Raw genomic sequence first — 15,125 nt, 5'->3', positions numbered from 1 at the left:
CAGCCAGTGGATAAGGAGGAGAGAAACAGGTTTCAATGACTAAGAACTACCTGGGTCACGATGCCTGTCAATTAAGGCAATGTTTTCCAAAGTAAATTGTGAAGAAAGCTAGTGCCACAGGGGATTAATAGATGTTCATTTTAAAAGGCTGTATGTTCAAATAGGTGAGGGAAATGCACGGTTAAACTAGTTTACTGCAAGATTTCTCAAAGCAGAGGACTGTTTATGTGCACTAGGAATCTGTATGAGGGGATGAGAGAATACTGTGCTTCTTAAACTTACCCTGTAACAGGCTCCTTACTTCCCCTAACATCCCTCAGGACTAGAGCCATAGCATAGTAGTTTCCAAACTATTTTGATTACATATCCCCACTATATAGTTTTTTTTTTTTTTTTTTTTTTTTTTGAGACAGAGTCTCGCTCTGCCACCCAGGCTGGAGTGCAGTGGCGCGATCTCAGCTAAATGCAACCTCCGCCTCCCAGGTTCAAGCAATTCTCGTGCCTCAGTCTCCCGAGTAGCTCGGATTACAGGCGTGTGCTACCACACCTGGCTAATTTTTGTATTTTTTTTGGTAGAGATGGGGTTTCATCATGTTGGCCAGGATGGTTTCGAACCCTTGACCTCAAGTGATCCTCCTGCCTTGGCCTCCCAAAGTGCTGGGATTATAGGCGTGAGCCACTGTGTCCAGCCCATATCCCCAATATATAGTTATCTGTAAATAAATTGTTATACATACACTTGACTCAGCCCTCTGGTTCAGTAGTTCCTAAAGTGTATTCCATGGTTTATCACTTAAGCAGTGTGGAAAAAACGAATTTAAAGTAAAATAAATTTCTATTTATGTTTCTGTCATCTTGTCCTTTTACAAAATGTACACTTTTTACATATGCTCTCTAATGTGTATAACATGACAGGCTCTGGCATTCTTTGAAGGTAGTGACGCCGGCCACTCTCGTCATTACACTTTACCTTCTGCAGAGGCCTTGTTTTTCGAGGTAGCGCTGGAGGGGTGACGAGGTGAGAGGTGCCGAGGGATGACTCAGACCTACAGCCGCTGAATTCATTTTCTTCCATTTTCTCAGAACTCAGGGTGTTTTCCAAGAGAGGATTGTGTGCTGGTGACTTGGAAAGGTCAGGGCTCCTCCCCACTGGCTCAGCAGAGGGTATGTCTAAGGACCCATACTGTTCTGGCCTGCACTGAAGGCAGGGGTCATAAGGGTCAGCCTGGCAACAGCCCCAGGGACCAGCTTGGCCCTTGTCAGGCTCAGAACTTCTCCAGCAGTCTGCAGCCATGGCTGTGGAGATGAGGTCAGGGTTCGAGCCTGGCAGCTGTCTCTGAGCATGGTTGCTGAGTGGGCTCCGCAGGGCTGCTGCTGGGCCAAAGTACCTCAGGTTGTTGGTGCAGGTTGCAATGTCCTGTCCGTGCATATTGAGTCTGGGATGGTGACTCTGGGACATGGCAGGAGGGGACTGCTGGTATTGCTGCTGCAGAGAATTATGGTGATGGAGAGAAGGGTATTGGGATTGAGCTTGGTGTAGGTAAGTGGGATGGGGTGAATTTTCCTGGGCTGGCTGGTTTTTCAAGATTGCGGCAAAGTCACTATGGCTGCCTCTGCTATTCCCTCGGCGGTGGCGTGGTTTGCTTCGATATCGGCTCTTGCTGCTAGAGGTGGACATTTTGGGACTTCCGGACAAAGGGGATGCAGTGGGAGCCACTTCTGTGGTGGGGATCCCTTCCGATCTCAACAAGTCTGGCCTGGGAGGAAAGAACAGGTTTAGTCTGAAACACATGAAAACACATTCAAGTTTGGGAAAATGTATCCTAAGACTTAAAATACACAGAGCCTTTGAATCAGCAGTCACCAGGATTTATCCAATAGAGATAACGTATGAGGGTCTTCAAAATGTTCATGGAAAATGCATATTATGAAAAAACTATGCGGCCGGGCGCGGTGGCTTACACTTGTAATCCCAGCACTTTGGAAGGCCGAAGCGGGTGGATCACGAGGTCAGGAGATCGAGACCATCCTGGCTAACACGGTGAAACCCCGCCTCTACTAAAAATACAAAAAATTAGCCGGGCGAGGTGGCGGGCGCCTGTAGTCCCAGCTACGAGGGAGGCTGAGGCAGGAGAATGGCGTGAACCCCAGGGGGCGGAGCCTGCAGTAAGCCGAGATTGCGCCACTGCACTCCAGCCTGGGTGAAAGAGCGAGACTCCGTCTCAAAAAAAAAAAAAAAAAAAAAAATTAGCCGGGCATGGTGGCGGGCGCCTGTAGTCCCAGCTACTCGGAGAGGCTGAGGCAGGAGAATGGCGTGAACCCGGGAGGCGGAGCTTGCAGTGAGCCGAGATTGCGCCACTGCACTCCAGCCTGGGCGACAGAGCAAGACTCTGTCTCAAAAAAAAAAAAAAAAAAAAAAGAAAAGAAAAAACTATGCATGGATCTCAAAATTTTTCACATCGAAATAAACTCATACCAACTTATTGGTAACATCTCTAAGCATGATCTAGTTTGAGGCACTAAGAACAATCGCTTTGAAAAGAGCCCCTATCAGAGCAACATGAATTCTGCTACAATTAAAGAACAAACATCAAATTTGTGGTGAAGCTTAAGTGGAAGAATGGTGAAAACATCGACGCTTTATGAAAAGTTTATGGGGACAATGTCCCAAAGAAATCAGCAGTTTACAAACGGATAACTTCTTTTTTTTTTTTTTTTTTTTTTTTTGAGACGGAGTCTTGCTCTTTCACCCAGGCTGGAGTGCAGTGGCGCGATCTCGGCTCACTGCAAGCTCCGCCTCCCGGGTTCACGCCATTCTCCTGCCTCAGCCTCTCCGAGTAGCTGGGACTACAGGCGCCCGCCACCACGCCCGGCTAATTTTTTGTATTTTTAGTAGAGACGGGGTTTCACCGTGGTCTCGATCTCCTGACCTCGTGATCCACCCGCCTCGGCCTCCCAAAGTGCTGGGATTGCAAGCGTGAGCCACCGCGCCCGGCCACGGATAACTTCTTTAAGAAGGGATGGGCCGGGCACGGTGGCTCATGCCTGTAATCCCAGCACTTTGGGAGGCCAAGGAGGGTGGATCACAAGGTCAAGAGATCAAGACCATCCTGGCCAACATGGTGAAACCCGGTCACTACTAAAAATACAAAAATTAGCCAGGCGTGGTGGTGCATGCCTGTAGTCCCAGCTACTCGGGAGGCTGAGGCAGGAGAATTGCTTGAACCTGGGAGGCGGAGGTTGCAGTGAGCCAAGATGGTGCCACTGCACTCCAGCCTGGGCAACAGAGCAAGACCCTGTCTCAAAAAAAAAAAAAAAAAAAGAAGGGATGAGATGATGTTGAAGATGAAGCCCACAGGAGCAGACCAACCACATCAATTTGTGAGGAAAAAAATTCATCTTACTCATGCCCTAATTGAAGAGAACTGATGATTAACAGCAGAAACAATAGCCAACTCAATAGACATTTCATTTGGCTCAGCTTACACAATTCTGATAGAAAAATTAAAGTTGAACAAACTTTCCACTCAATGGGAACCAGAACTATTGCATTCAGATCAGCTGCGTACAAGAGCAGAACTTTCAATAGAAATTTTAAACACTTGGGATCAAGATCTTCAAACATCTCTTTGAATAAATGAAATTGTAACAGGAGATGAAGCACAGCTCTACCAGTATGATCCTGAAGACAAAGCACAATTAAAGCAATGGCTACCAAGAGATGGAACTGGTCCAGTCAAAACAGACTGGTCAGGAGTAAAGGTCGGCCAGGCGCAGTGGCTCATGCCTATAATCCCAGCACTTTGGGAGGCCGAGGCGGGTGGATCACCTGAGGTCAGGAGTTCGAGACTAGCCTGGCTAACATAGTGAAACCCCATTTCCACTAAAAATATAAAAATTAGCCAGGCGTGGTGGTGGGCGCCTGTAATCCCAGCTACTTGGGAGGCTGAGGCAGGAGAATCACTTGAACCCAGGGGGCAGAGGTTGCAGTGAGCCGAGATCGTGCCACTGCACTCCAGCCTGGGTGACAAGAGTGAGACTCCATCTCAAAAAAAAAAAAAAAAAAAAAGGAGGAAAGGTCGTCCAGGTACAGGTTCACACCTGTAATCCCAGCACTTTGGGGGCCAAGATAGGAGAATTGCTTGAGGCCAGGAGTTTGAGATCAGTCTGAGCAACATAGCAAGACCCTGTCTCTACCAAAAAAAAAAAAAAAAAGCAAAGGTCATGGCAACAGTTTTTTGGGGATGCTTAAAGCATTTTGCTTGTTGACTTTCTGGAGGGCCAAAGAATGACAGTATCTGCTTATTATAGGAGTGTTTTAGAAAGTTAGCCAAAACATAAGGAGAAAAAAATCCAGGAAACCTTCACCAGAAAGTCCTTCTCCACCATGACAATGCTCCTGCTCATTCATCTCATCAAACAAGGGCAATTTTTCAAGAGTTTCTATGGGAGGTTATTAAGCATCCACCTTACAGTCCCGATTTGGCTCCTTCTCATTGCTTTTTGTTTCCTAATCTGAAAATACCTTTAAAGGGCATCCATTTTTCTTCAGCTAATAATCTAAAAAAGACTGTATTGACATGGATACATTCCCAGGACCCTCAGTTCTTTAGGGATGAATTAAATGGCTGATATCATCACTTACAAAACTATCTTAACCTTGATGGAGCTTATGTTGAGAAGTAAAGTTTATATTTTTAATTGTTATCTTTTATAATTACATTTTCCATGAACTTGTTGAAGTCCCCTCATATGTGCATCAAAATACATGTTTGATGATGTTATGTTACAGTATTATTTGAAATAGCAAAAAGCTGGAAACAACCTACATGTCCACTTATAGAGGATTTCTGTTATTCCTTCTATATTATATCCTACACCTCACCCTAGCAAGCAAGGAGTCTTGTTTATAGTGAGTACTCAGAGAAGCTTGAAGGAAGGAAAAGGAAGGGAGGGGTCAGAGAAGGAGGAAAGAGAGCTCAGCAGGAGGTTGAGTAGAAGCAGGAAGGGAAGGGCTAGTGCGGAGTGACACTGGCATTTCACTTTGATCCTAAAGGGAGGGAGTTCTTTCACAGTCCTGTTTTGAAGTGTCCACTGGGCCAGTCATGAAGATTATGTGCAAAAGAAAATCAGAGGCCTGAAGGTAAACTTGCCCACACTGACTCCAAGGCCTGCAGGTGAACAACAAATGGTTTCTGAACTGATGAACTGATTCAGGGCAGAGCCTCTAGGATTACCAGGAAGAACCACTGCTTTCTTCCTACCAGCAAGTAGCTTTACCCTTCTTTGGACCAGAAAGACACAAGTCAGCATGAAATTCTACAGGCGATGGGCCCAGACTTTTTTGTTTTTAACAACAGAATCCTCTCGAATTATTATGAGAAACGCAGTGTATAAAACAGGTATAGTGGAACCGGTTGAAGTGGAGAGCAGCAGCCCTTCTCTGCAGGGCTCCCAGGCTCCCCCTCCTTGTCCTTCCTACCCCTGCAATAGCCTCTGAGAAGCCTCTGTACAAGCCCTTGGGTGTTCCAGGCTTTGCTTGGAAACCACAGGTACAGTCCTGTCTTCACCATATGTGACAAAGAGCTCACAGCCCAGCCAAAGTGGCTCATGCTCTCATAGCTCCAGAAAAAAAGTCTCTCCTAATTTTCAATCTGGTTTCTTGAAGGTCAGAGTTCAAACTTGAAGGCACATACAAATCACCTGGGGAGCTTGTTAAAAATGAAGACTTTGATTTAGTAGGTCTGGGGTGGGGCCTAAGAGCCTGCAAGTATAACAAGCTCTCAGATGATGCTAAAGTGAGGCCACACATTGAATAGCCAGAGCTCATAAGTAGGCAGCAGGCAGCAGGAGATGGGTTTTTCTTCTTTTACAGGAAAAGTACAGTTAAGGACTTGTCTTAGCATGGAAGTTCCGGGTATTAAGGGTTTATGATAAGGTGGGTAGGGTATTGTCTGCTATTGGCAGCTTCCTGTCCCAGATTCAAAATTCTATGGTCAGCTGGCCAACTTGTACTGCAGAAAGCACTTGGTTCCTACTATTACAATACCCATTTTATGGAGAAGTGCACTGAGGTTATGCTGGCTTGTATCTATCACAAAGCTAGCAAATGGCAGAACTCATAACTTGAACCCAAGTCTTTTGATCCCATGGCATAGTTCTTCCCCATTTCAAGCCTCTCTTTATTACAGGGTATTTAGACTATCTTTTTGGACTGTACTCACTTATGACAGGCTGGAAATGTCCATGATTGAACTTGACACACTTCTTTTTAGTCTCTAACTAAACATAAACTGAAACCTGGGCTTAAGGATGGTTGAATGGTTTCTCCTCTCTAATTTCCGTCAAGGTCTCCAGACTTCTCACTAGGTAATCATTGGACTGTCCAAATCATCTGAAACTGAAGTCCTTCAAGGGACAATCAGCTGACAGTACAGCTCTTTGCAGGTTGCCTTCCTCGTGTTCAGCTAGCTCATTGACTAAGCATCTACTTGTGGTGTCAAACTCTTTCAAACATTTTTCACAGCCAAAATAAAAGCAAACATGAGCTCATATTTTAAAAAGTTAAATAGTTCTATTCTCTTCCCCAGTGCTCTTGGTTTTAACTGTAGGCAGAAGGCAGGGAGCAGCCATTGGGCAGACTCTGTCCCTAATTAGTACAACAAAAGAAAACGGGTGTTGGGATTTCCCCCAACCCCAAGGATTGTGTCAGGTGGAATCTGAAAAAAGTTTCTCAGAAGTTGACCATTAGATGGTTGGGGCAGTAGATAAAAGCAAAATTGGAATTAGTCCGTGTAGTTACTTATTAGAAGTTAGGTACCTATTAGTCCAGCTATGGTAGAATGACTGCCATTCCGATGGTGTCATAATACATTCTTGGTTTGTGTTCTCTCGTGACCTTGATTCTTACTGCATTTAGCTCACATCTCTCTATTGGGTCTACACCCTAGGTTTAGGGACATTCCTTCCCTTTACATTAACTTAGCTAGGAGAGAGCCAGCCCTCTGTTATTTGGGAGGAATGAGTCTCTACAGAGTTTGGTAAGGAAAAATGAGAGGTAGAGAATTCCAAGGTTAAACTAATATAAGGCAAATATGTAGTAAAAAGGGGAAAGGGCAATCTTTTTTTAAACTATCCCAAAATACATTTTTTGAGCACCTATGATTTGATAGATGATTTCACATGTTATACATGTTATCTTATTTAAACTTCACAAAACTCCCATGCTAGGGTACAATGAGGGGAACCATATGGTTAGATATAGGTAATTATCGAAGCCCCTGCTTTTGTTTCCATGATGAGTGATATGGTTTGAGTCTACGTCCCCACCCAAATCTCATGTCGGATTGTAATCCCTGCTGTTGGAGGTGGGGCCTAGTGGGGGGTGATTGGATCATGGGGGCAGTTTCTCATGAATGGTTTAGCATTGTCCCCTCGGTGCTGTTCTCATGATAGTGAGTGAGTGAGTTCTCATGAGATTTGGTTATTTAAAGGAATGTAGCACCTCCTCCTTTGCTCTCTCTTCCTCCTATTCCAGCCATGTGAAGTGCTGGCTCCCCCTTCATCTTTCACCATGATTATAAGTTTCCTGAGGCCTCCCCAGAAGCTGAGCAGAAGCTGTCATGCTTCCTGTGTAGCCTGCAGAACCATGAGCCAATTAAACCTTTTATCTTTATAAATTAACCAGTCTCAGGTATTTCTTTTTTTTTTTTTTTTTTTTTGAGACAGAGTCATGCTCTGTCACTAGCCTGGGGTGCAGTGGCATGATCTCAACTCACTGCAACATTCAACTCCCTGGTTCAAGCTATTCTCCTGCCTCAGCCTCCGGAGTGCTGGGATTACAGGCACGCACCACCACGCCCAGCTAATTTTTGTATTTTTAGTACAGACAGGGTTTCACCATGTTGTTCAGGATAGTCTGGATCTCTTGACCTCGTTATCTGCCTGCCTCGGCCTCCCAAAGTGCTGGGATTACAGGCGTGAGCCACTGCACCCGGTCAGGTATTTATGACAATGCAAGAAGGGACTAATACAGTGAGTTTGCAGGTACTTTCCACATTGTTAAAAAGAATGAACTAAATGTGTGAATAAAAGTAGGCCATGTGTGGTCAATTGTGTTGTAAATCAAGAATTATGACTAATCCAATTCTGTGTCCTAGAGGTCAGAAAAATAAAAAGAAATCTCATGTGCTGTAATTATACCATTTTATCCATGAGGACACTGGGGTTGACAGAGGTCAAGTCACACACACAGCTTATAAGGCAGGTTCAGGATTTGCATCCAGGTCTGTCTGGCCCCCAGTTTATTTTTCTTTCCATGCTAAGACAATAAATATTTATGCCACAGATGTAAAAGCTAGATTCCTAAAGTCTGTGATACTCTCTCACCTTCCTACTCTGTTTTACCTAGAGATGAGTACCTCTACACTCATCTGCTGAGCTACAGAAGAGGCCACATCTGCCATCCTGTGAGAATGGATTTGTAGGTGGCTCTTTCCCCATTTATCTGAATACTGCGTTTGTACAGGTGTCTCACCGTTTGGTCTGCATCCCAGATTTGTGAGGCACTCCTTTCCTTTTCATAAGTTTCTCCATGGCATTGGGGTGGATGATTGGACGAACAGGGTGTCGTTTGTAGGTCCCAGGATACTTCTTTTCCACTGCTTGCTCACGCCTGCAGAATAAAGGCAAAAGCCACACCTCAGTCATTGCAGACAGAAAGGATAGGCAGAATATTTTCACTGGCTAATTCTACCCACAGATTCCGGCCACATTTAGCTATTTGAATAACAAGGCTGCTATTCAGGTTTAAAAAACAAACAGCCAGGCTCGGTGGCTCACGCATGTAATCCCAGCACTTTGGGAGGCTGAGGTGGGTGGATCACCTGAGGTTGGGAGTTTGAGACCAGCCTCGCCAACATAGTGAAACCCCATTTCTACTAAAAATACAAAAATTAGCCAGGCGTGGTGGCGTGCACCTGTAGTCCCAGCTACTCAGGAGGCTGAGGCAGGAGAATCATTTGAATCCGGGAGGCGGAGGTTGCAGTGAGCTGAGATTGTGTCAGTGCACTCCAGCCTGGGTGACAGAGCAAGACTCCATCTCAAAAACAAAACAAAACAAAAGCAAATACTAAATTCAAGTTAATCTGACTTCATTCTGCTCTTCAGCTCATGGACTGAGACACTAACAATCACTTTCATTTCCCCAACATAATACAATGGCAGAAGTCCTGCTTGTTTTCAGTAGCTGCTTATCTGGTCAGGATTCCCAGGGTTTTCTTGCCATCATCAGGAGTACCTTACACCACTTTCAGCAGCCAACACATTTCCCCAGAGGGTAATCGGCTTCCCGCTCTTCCCCCTGTGCTCTTCTTGAAATGCAGACCCCTTCCCTATGCAGCAAATGACTGCCAAGCGCATGTTCTCCTATAACTTGCTCTGTGGCAACTCCACTTATTTGTATACCTCGCCAGGGGCAGGGACCTGTGCATAGCACATGCCGGAAGGAATGCTGGGTGAATGAATAAAATATCTGCCAGTTCTGAGTAGCAGCAACATGGAAGGGTAGTACGTTTCTGCTGATTGACAGACTCAAATCAGCAAGAACAGACATGGGTCTGGATACATACTTAATGAGCTCCTTCTCCCGCACTTCTAGCTGCAGCATGATGGCACTCAATTCCATGTATAAATTATTTGCCCGCTCAAGCTTCCGCTCATAGTGTTCACGAATATCCAGTGCATGCCTATCAAAGAAAACACAGGGTCAGCCAGGCCAACCAAGTTCGGGAGAAAAAAGTCCGCTTGATGAAATAAGAAACAGGATGATTGATCACAAAAGCATTTGCCCAAGGGCCCTGTTAGTTTAAGCCTCCCTTGTCCAGTGCAGTAACTCAGACAAAATGGAATGGGAGGTGGGAAATCTAAGCTCTCCACTTAGTTTATCCTAAAGAGCCCATCAGCCATACAGAGTAGCCAAGAGGGCCACAGATAAAAATCTGTCTATAATTCGTCACTATCTTAATAAGAATACAGTAGAATAGACTCATATGTTAATGGAAATATGCAGTTAAAGGCAACACCATGATCACTCATTTACACTTAGCCATGGCCTAGACCCTGTGTGATATAGTGGTTGGTATGGTCTGAATGTTTGTGTCCCCCCAGATTTATATGTTGAAACCTAACACCCAAGATGATAATGTTAAGAGGTGGGGTCGGCCAGATGCAGTGGCTCACGCCTGTAATCCCAGCACTTTGGGAGGCTGAGGTGGGTGGATCACGAGGTCAGGAGTTCAAGACCAGCCTGTGCAATATGGTGAAACCCTGTCTCTACTAAAAATACAAAAATTAGCCTGGCATGGTGGCACACACCTGCAACAGCTACTCAGGAGGCTGAGGCAGAAGAATCGCTTAAACCCGGGAGGTGGAGGTTGCAGTGAGCTGAGATGGTGCCACTGCACTCCAGCATGAGCGACAGAGAGAGACTATCTCAAAATAAATAAATAAATAGGTGGGGTCTTTAGGAGGTGATTAGGTCATGAGAGCTCTGCCCTTGTCAATGAGATGAGTCCCCTTATAAAAAAGACTTGGAGCCCTTTTGCCCTTCTGAGGTGTGAGGACACATAGACGGTGCCATCTATGAAGAACGGGCCCTCACCATACACTGAATTTGCTGGCACCTTGATTATGGACTTCTCAGCTCCAGAACTGTGACCAGTACATTTCTGTTGTTTATATATTATCCAGTCTAAAGTTTGTTATAGCATTCAGAACTGACTCAGATGTGATTGTATTAGTCTGTTCTCACACTGCTATAAAGAAATACCGGAGACTGGGTAATGTATAAAGGAAAGAGGTTTAATTGACTTACAGTTCTGCATGGCTGGGGAGGCCTCAGGAAATTTACAATCATGGCAGACGGCAAAGGAGAAGCAGGCACCTTCTTCACAGGGCGGCAGGATGGATTGAGTGCAAGCAGGGGAAATGCCGGACATTTATAAAACCATCAGATCTCCTGAGAACTCACACATTATCACAAAAACAGCACGAGGGAAACCGCTCCCAAGGTCCAGTTACCTCCACCTGGTTCTGTCCTTGACACATGGGCATTATGGGAGTTACAATATGAGGTGAGATTTGGGTGGAGACACAGAGCCAAACCATATCAGTGATTATTCATTAACATGTCTTATCTCTCTCTCTTTTTTTGAGACAGAATCTCACTCTGTCACCCCGGCTGGAGGGCAGTGGCACAATCTGGGCTCACTGCAGCCTCCATCTCCTGGGTTCAAGTGATTCTCATGCCTCTGTCTCCTGCATAGCTGGGATCACAGGCATTGTGCACCACCACACCCAGCTAATTTTTTGTATTTTTAGTACAGATGGGGTTTTGCCATGCTGGGCAGGCTGGTCTCAAACTCCTGGGCTCAAGTGATCTGCCTGCCTTGGCCTCCCAAAGTGCTGGGATTACAGGTGTGAGCCACTGCACCTGGCCTTATATCTCTTAATAGATTATAAGCATCTTGAAGCCAGGGACTAAATCATACATGTTTGGAATTCCATGGCACCTAGGACACTGGCTGAATGATTAAATAGCATTGTTTCAAGAATCTTTGTTGCAGAGACATAATAAAAGAAGATAATGGAGTTGGGAAGAAAGGATAGGAAAGAGATACAAAGGAAGGCTAACTTTTGGGGCAACTTTTAAAGAGCATAACAATAAAAAGCAGAGGTGAAAGGTGTGTGGAAGGTGAAATGATGGTTATGATAAGGGTGCCTGTTAACATCTGAAGACCTGGGGATGAAGGGAGGTGGGGAAGGAGGGATGAGCTGACCTGAGCTCTTCTCTGCGCCTTCGAATCAGTTCTTCATCTAACCGGTGTATACAAGTTCCTTCACTTTTGATCTTCTCAAAATGTTTTTTCACTTCTTCTCTCCATTCAGCCTGGGTAAGGACAAATTAGATTTTGATAAATTCCTGGAGTTGCTTTTTTTTTTTTTTTTGAGATGGCGTCTCGCTCTGTCGCCCAGGCTGGAGTGCAGTGGCGCGATCTCGGCTCACTGCAAGCTCCGCCTCCCGGGTTCACGCCATTCTCCTGCCTCAGCCTCCCGAGTAGCTGGGACTACAGGCGTCCGTCAACACGCCCGGCTAATTTTTTTGTATTTTTAGTAGAGACAGGGTTTCACCGTGTTAGCCAGGATGGTCTCGAACTCCTGACCTCGTGATCCGCCCGCCTCGGCCTCCCAAAGTGCTGGGATTACAGGCTTGAGCCACCGCGCCCGGCCTAATTCCTGGAGTTTCTATCCCTGATATATTCATAAAGTCACGTACAAGATTTTTTTTCCCTGCATGCTTCTACTGAAGAGCCTTTTTCAGAAAAGATGTTCAATAAATATGATTTGATTGACAGCAAAATATCTCCTGCTACTATATCTCCATGCCCCAGCCCATTTCTATATTTCTACTCCAATATATGATGCTGTCTTTTTCTGGGTTTTCCTCCAGCACTGACTATGAGGAACATCACAGCTGGCATGCTGGTCATCACTTTTGGAATAAAAGAGTTCACTTTAAGGCAAGATGGTGGCTGAGATAGCCTGGCCAGAAAAAAATAGCTCAGATAACTACATGGAAATGTATGTGTGTGTGTGAGATTACGAACATCTTTTTGGCCCCAGAATTCCTCCTAGGCTTTGTTTGGGAAAGTATCTTAAGAAAATACCTAGAGTAGAAGACCCTACAGGCATGAACAGCAGGAAATTAGAATAGAAATATAAGAAACTATATGGGAATTTGGAGTTGAGGGAAAGAACAGAAAGGAGAGAAGGAGGAGGAGGAAAGAGAATGGCCAAGCAATTTAGTCATTTGACAAAATTTTTCGAACAGAGATGGATGTCTAATACATGGTTTAAGTTGTTCAAAATGTAAACTTCTTTAAATTTTCTAAACCTTCAGTGAGGTCTCTGATATTTACCTAGACTTTGGATGACTGCTTTTTTTAAAAAAAATTTATTTATTATTATTATTATTATTTTTGAGATGGAGTCTTGCTCTGTCGCCTAGGCTGGAGTACAGTTCAGTGGTGTGATCTCAGCTCACTGCAGCCTCTGTCTCCTGGGTTCAAGTGATCCTCCTGCCTCAGCCTCCTGAGTAGCTGGGATTACAGGTGCCTGCCACCATGCCCAGCTAATTTTTCTATTTTTAGTAGAGGCGGGATTTCACCATGTTGGCCGGGCTGGTCTTGAACTCCTGACCTCAAATGATCCACCCGGTTTGGCCTCCCAAAGTGCTGGGATTACAGGCATGAGCCATCGCACCCAGCCCTGTTTTGTTTTTTAAAGAAAGGTGCTGAATTGAATGTTTGGTCAATATGGGACAAAGATAAAGGCACAACCACAAGGCAGCAGGGGTGGGGACCAAGAATTTTCAGAAGGCAGAGGCAGAGCAGCCATGAAATTATCACTCTCCCAGAAATGTACAGAAGTATTAGAAAGGACATTGAGCTTTCCACAGGGCATGAAATTTCAAGCTAATTTTATCTAAATTTTAGGGGGTAGAAAAAACCACTACTGGAATATGGCCTACAGGCAATAGGCCACAGAGAGAAACAGCGGAAATACGTTTCCTCATATTATGTATAGACTGTCTTCCATTTCCAGAAGCCAGTGAGACATAATTTCCAGTGAAGGGTAGATTTGTAACTAAATGTATCTAATTGTATAATCTTCTCCTAAAATTATTCTACTACCTTTAGATTCATGTTAAAAAGTATCTCTCCAGATCGGCAGGTAGCTGCATTTTGAATTTGGTAAGGAATCTCCCCATTGTTTTCCATGTTAGCTGCACCATTTTGCATTCTCACCAACAGTGTACAAGGGTTCCAGTTTCTCTACATCCTTGCCTATATATATTTTAAAAATTAAAAAAAAAATAGCAATCCCTAATTGCTATTGTGGGTGTGGTGGCTCATGCCTGGAATTCCAGCACTTTGGGAGGCTGAGGTGAGAGGATTGCTTGAGCCCAGGAGTTCAAGACCAGCCTGGCCAACATGGTGAAACCCTGTCTCTACTAAAAATACAAAAATTAGCTGGGTGTGGTGGCATGCACCTGTAATCCCAGCTACTCGGGAGGCTGAGGCAGGAGAATGGCTTGAACCCGGGAGGCAGAGGTTGCAGCGAGCCAAGATCATGTCATTGCACTCCAGCCTGGGCAACAAGAGCGAAACTCCATCTCAGAAAAAAATAAAATAAAATAAAATAAAAGACAGTAGCTCTTATTAAGTGTTTTTACCACAATAATAGAAAGAGTATCTTTCTGGATCAAGTAAGAAGTTATTCTTAGGTAATTGTGGATTTATAGAAGGTTTTCCCCAAATTAGCTGTTTCTCATCTATTTTTATAGGGGAAATTATATTTTAATCATGCAAAAAATGATCATTTGATAATATGCTAGATTTTCCCACATATATGTTGAACACTGGAGAGAAGTTTCTGTTGGTTGGTCGACTTTCAGGCAGCAAATCTATCCAACAATGTCATTAGAAAGCCAAGATCCAGAATACACTACCGCAGTCTATGGCCATACCACCCTGAACGTGCCCAGTCTCATCAGAATACACTACTCCATTGTTCGATAGTGACCTTTGACAGCATCTAAGCTGTAAACGAAAGTTTGGTTGAGCCCCTGGTAATGCTGTTCTCTCAATCCTCAGATCAAAGTCATGGAGCAGGAGGAGTATTTGAGCTTTAGGAGGCAAAAGAATGACAAGTGAAAGTAGTTAGACCAAAAAAGAATAAGAGGGTCAGATTTGTGTCTTGAAGTATCCTCTTTTGTGCAAAACTGTCACTGTATCCTACTAAAATACTTCAAGAAGGGATGAGAAAAGGAGTACCTCCCTCTGGTGGTGAGGAATTTTATATCACAGATGAGATTTGTTTTAATTCTAGAGGAAATAAATCTCCTAACATCTAGCTTATAATTACGAGAAACTCAAGGAGAACTTTCTGAAGATTGAAATCTGTAATAAAGTAGGTTTCCAGAAAGAAGTTCCCTCCTGTAAACAGAAAAAAGGACGTATGGGTAAACACCAGGTACTGATGAATAATGTGTTTCCCCCGAAGGT

The 15,125-nt window shown here is 44.4% G+C and overlaps 1 protein-coding gene across 2 annotated transcripts in view; it reads right to left on the bottom strand.

Moving 5' to 3' along the window:
- Positions 1-15,125, bottom strand: part of MAP3K13 (mitogen-activated protein kinase kinase kinase 13) — a 199,448-nt gene that overhangs the window by 9,125 nt on the left and 175,198 nt on the right. For both annotated transcript variants that reach the window (XM_012510753.2, XM_003256582.4), the window contains 4 exons: positions 11,838-11,947; positions 9,630-9,746; positions 8,537-8,674; positions 971-1,757 (listed from right to left, as the gene is read on the bottom strand). In XM_012510753.2, the coding sequence (XP_012366207.1) occupies positions 971-1,757; positions 8,537-8,674; positions 9,630-9,746; positions 11,838-11,947 (1,152 nt within the window). The remainder of the gene's footprint in view (positions 1-970; positions 1,758-8,536; positions 8,675-9,629; positions 9,747-11,837; positions 11,948-15,125) is intronic.

This window comes from Nomascus leucogenys, chromosome 11 (assembly GCF_006542625.1).
Source record: "Nomascus leucogenys isolate Asia chromosome 11, Asia_NLE_v1, whole genome shotgun sequence".
NCBI classification, from domain to species: domain Eukaryota; kingdom Metazoa; phylum Chordata; class Mammalia; order Primates; family Hylobatidae; genus Nomascus; species Nomascus leucogenys.
This window is presented reverse-complemented; position numbering and strand designations above follow the sequence as displayed.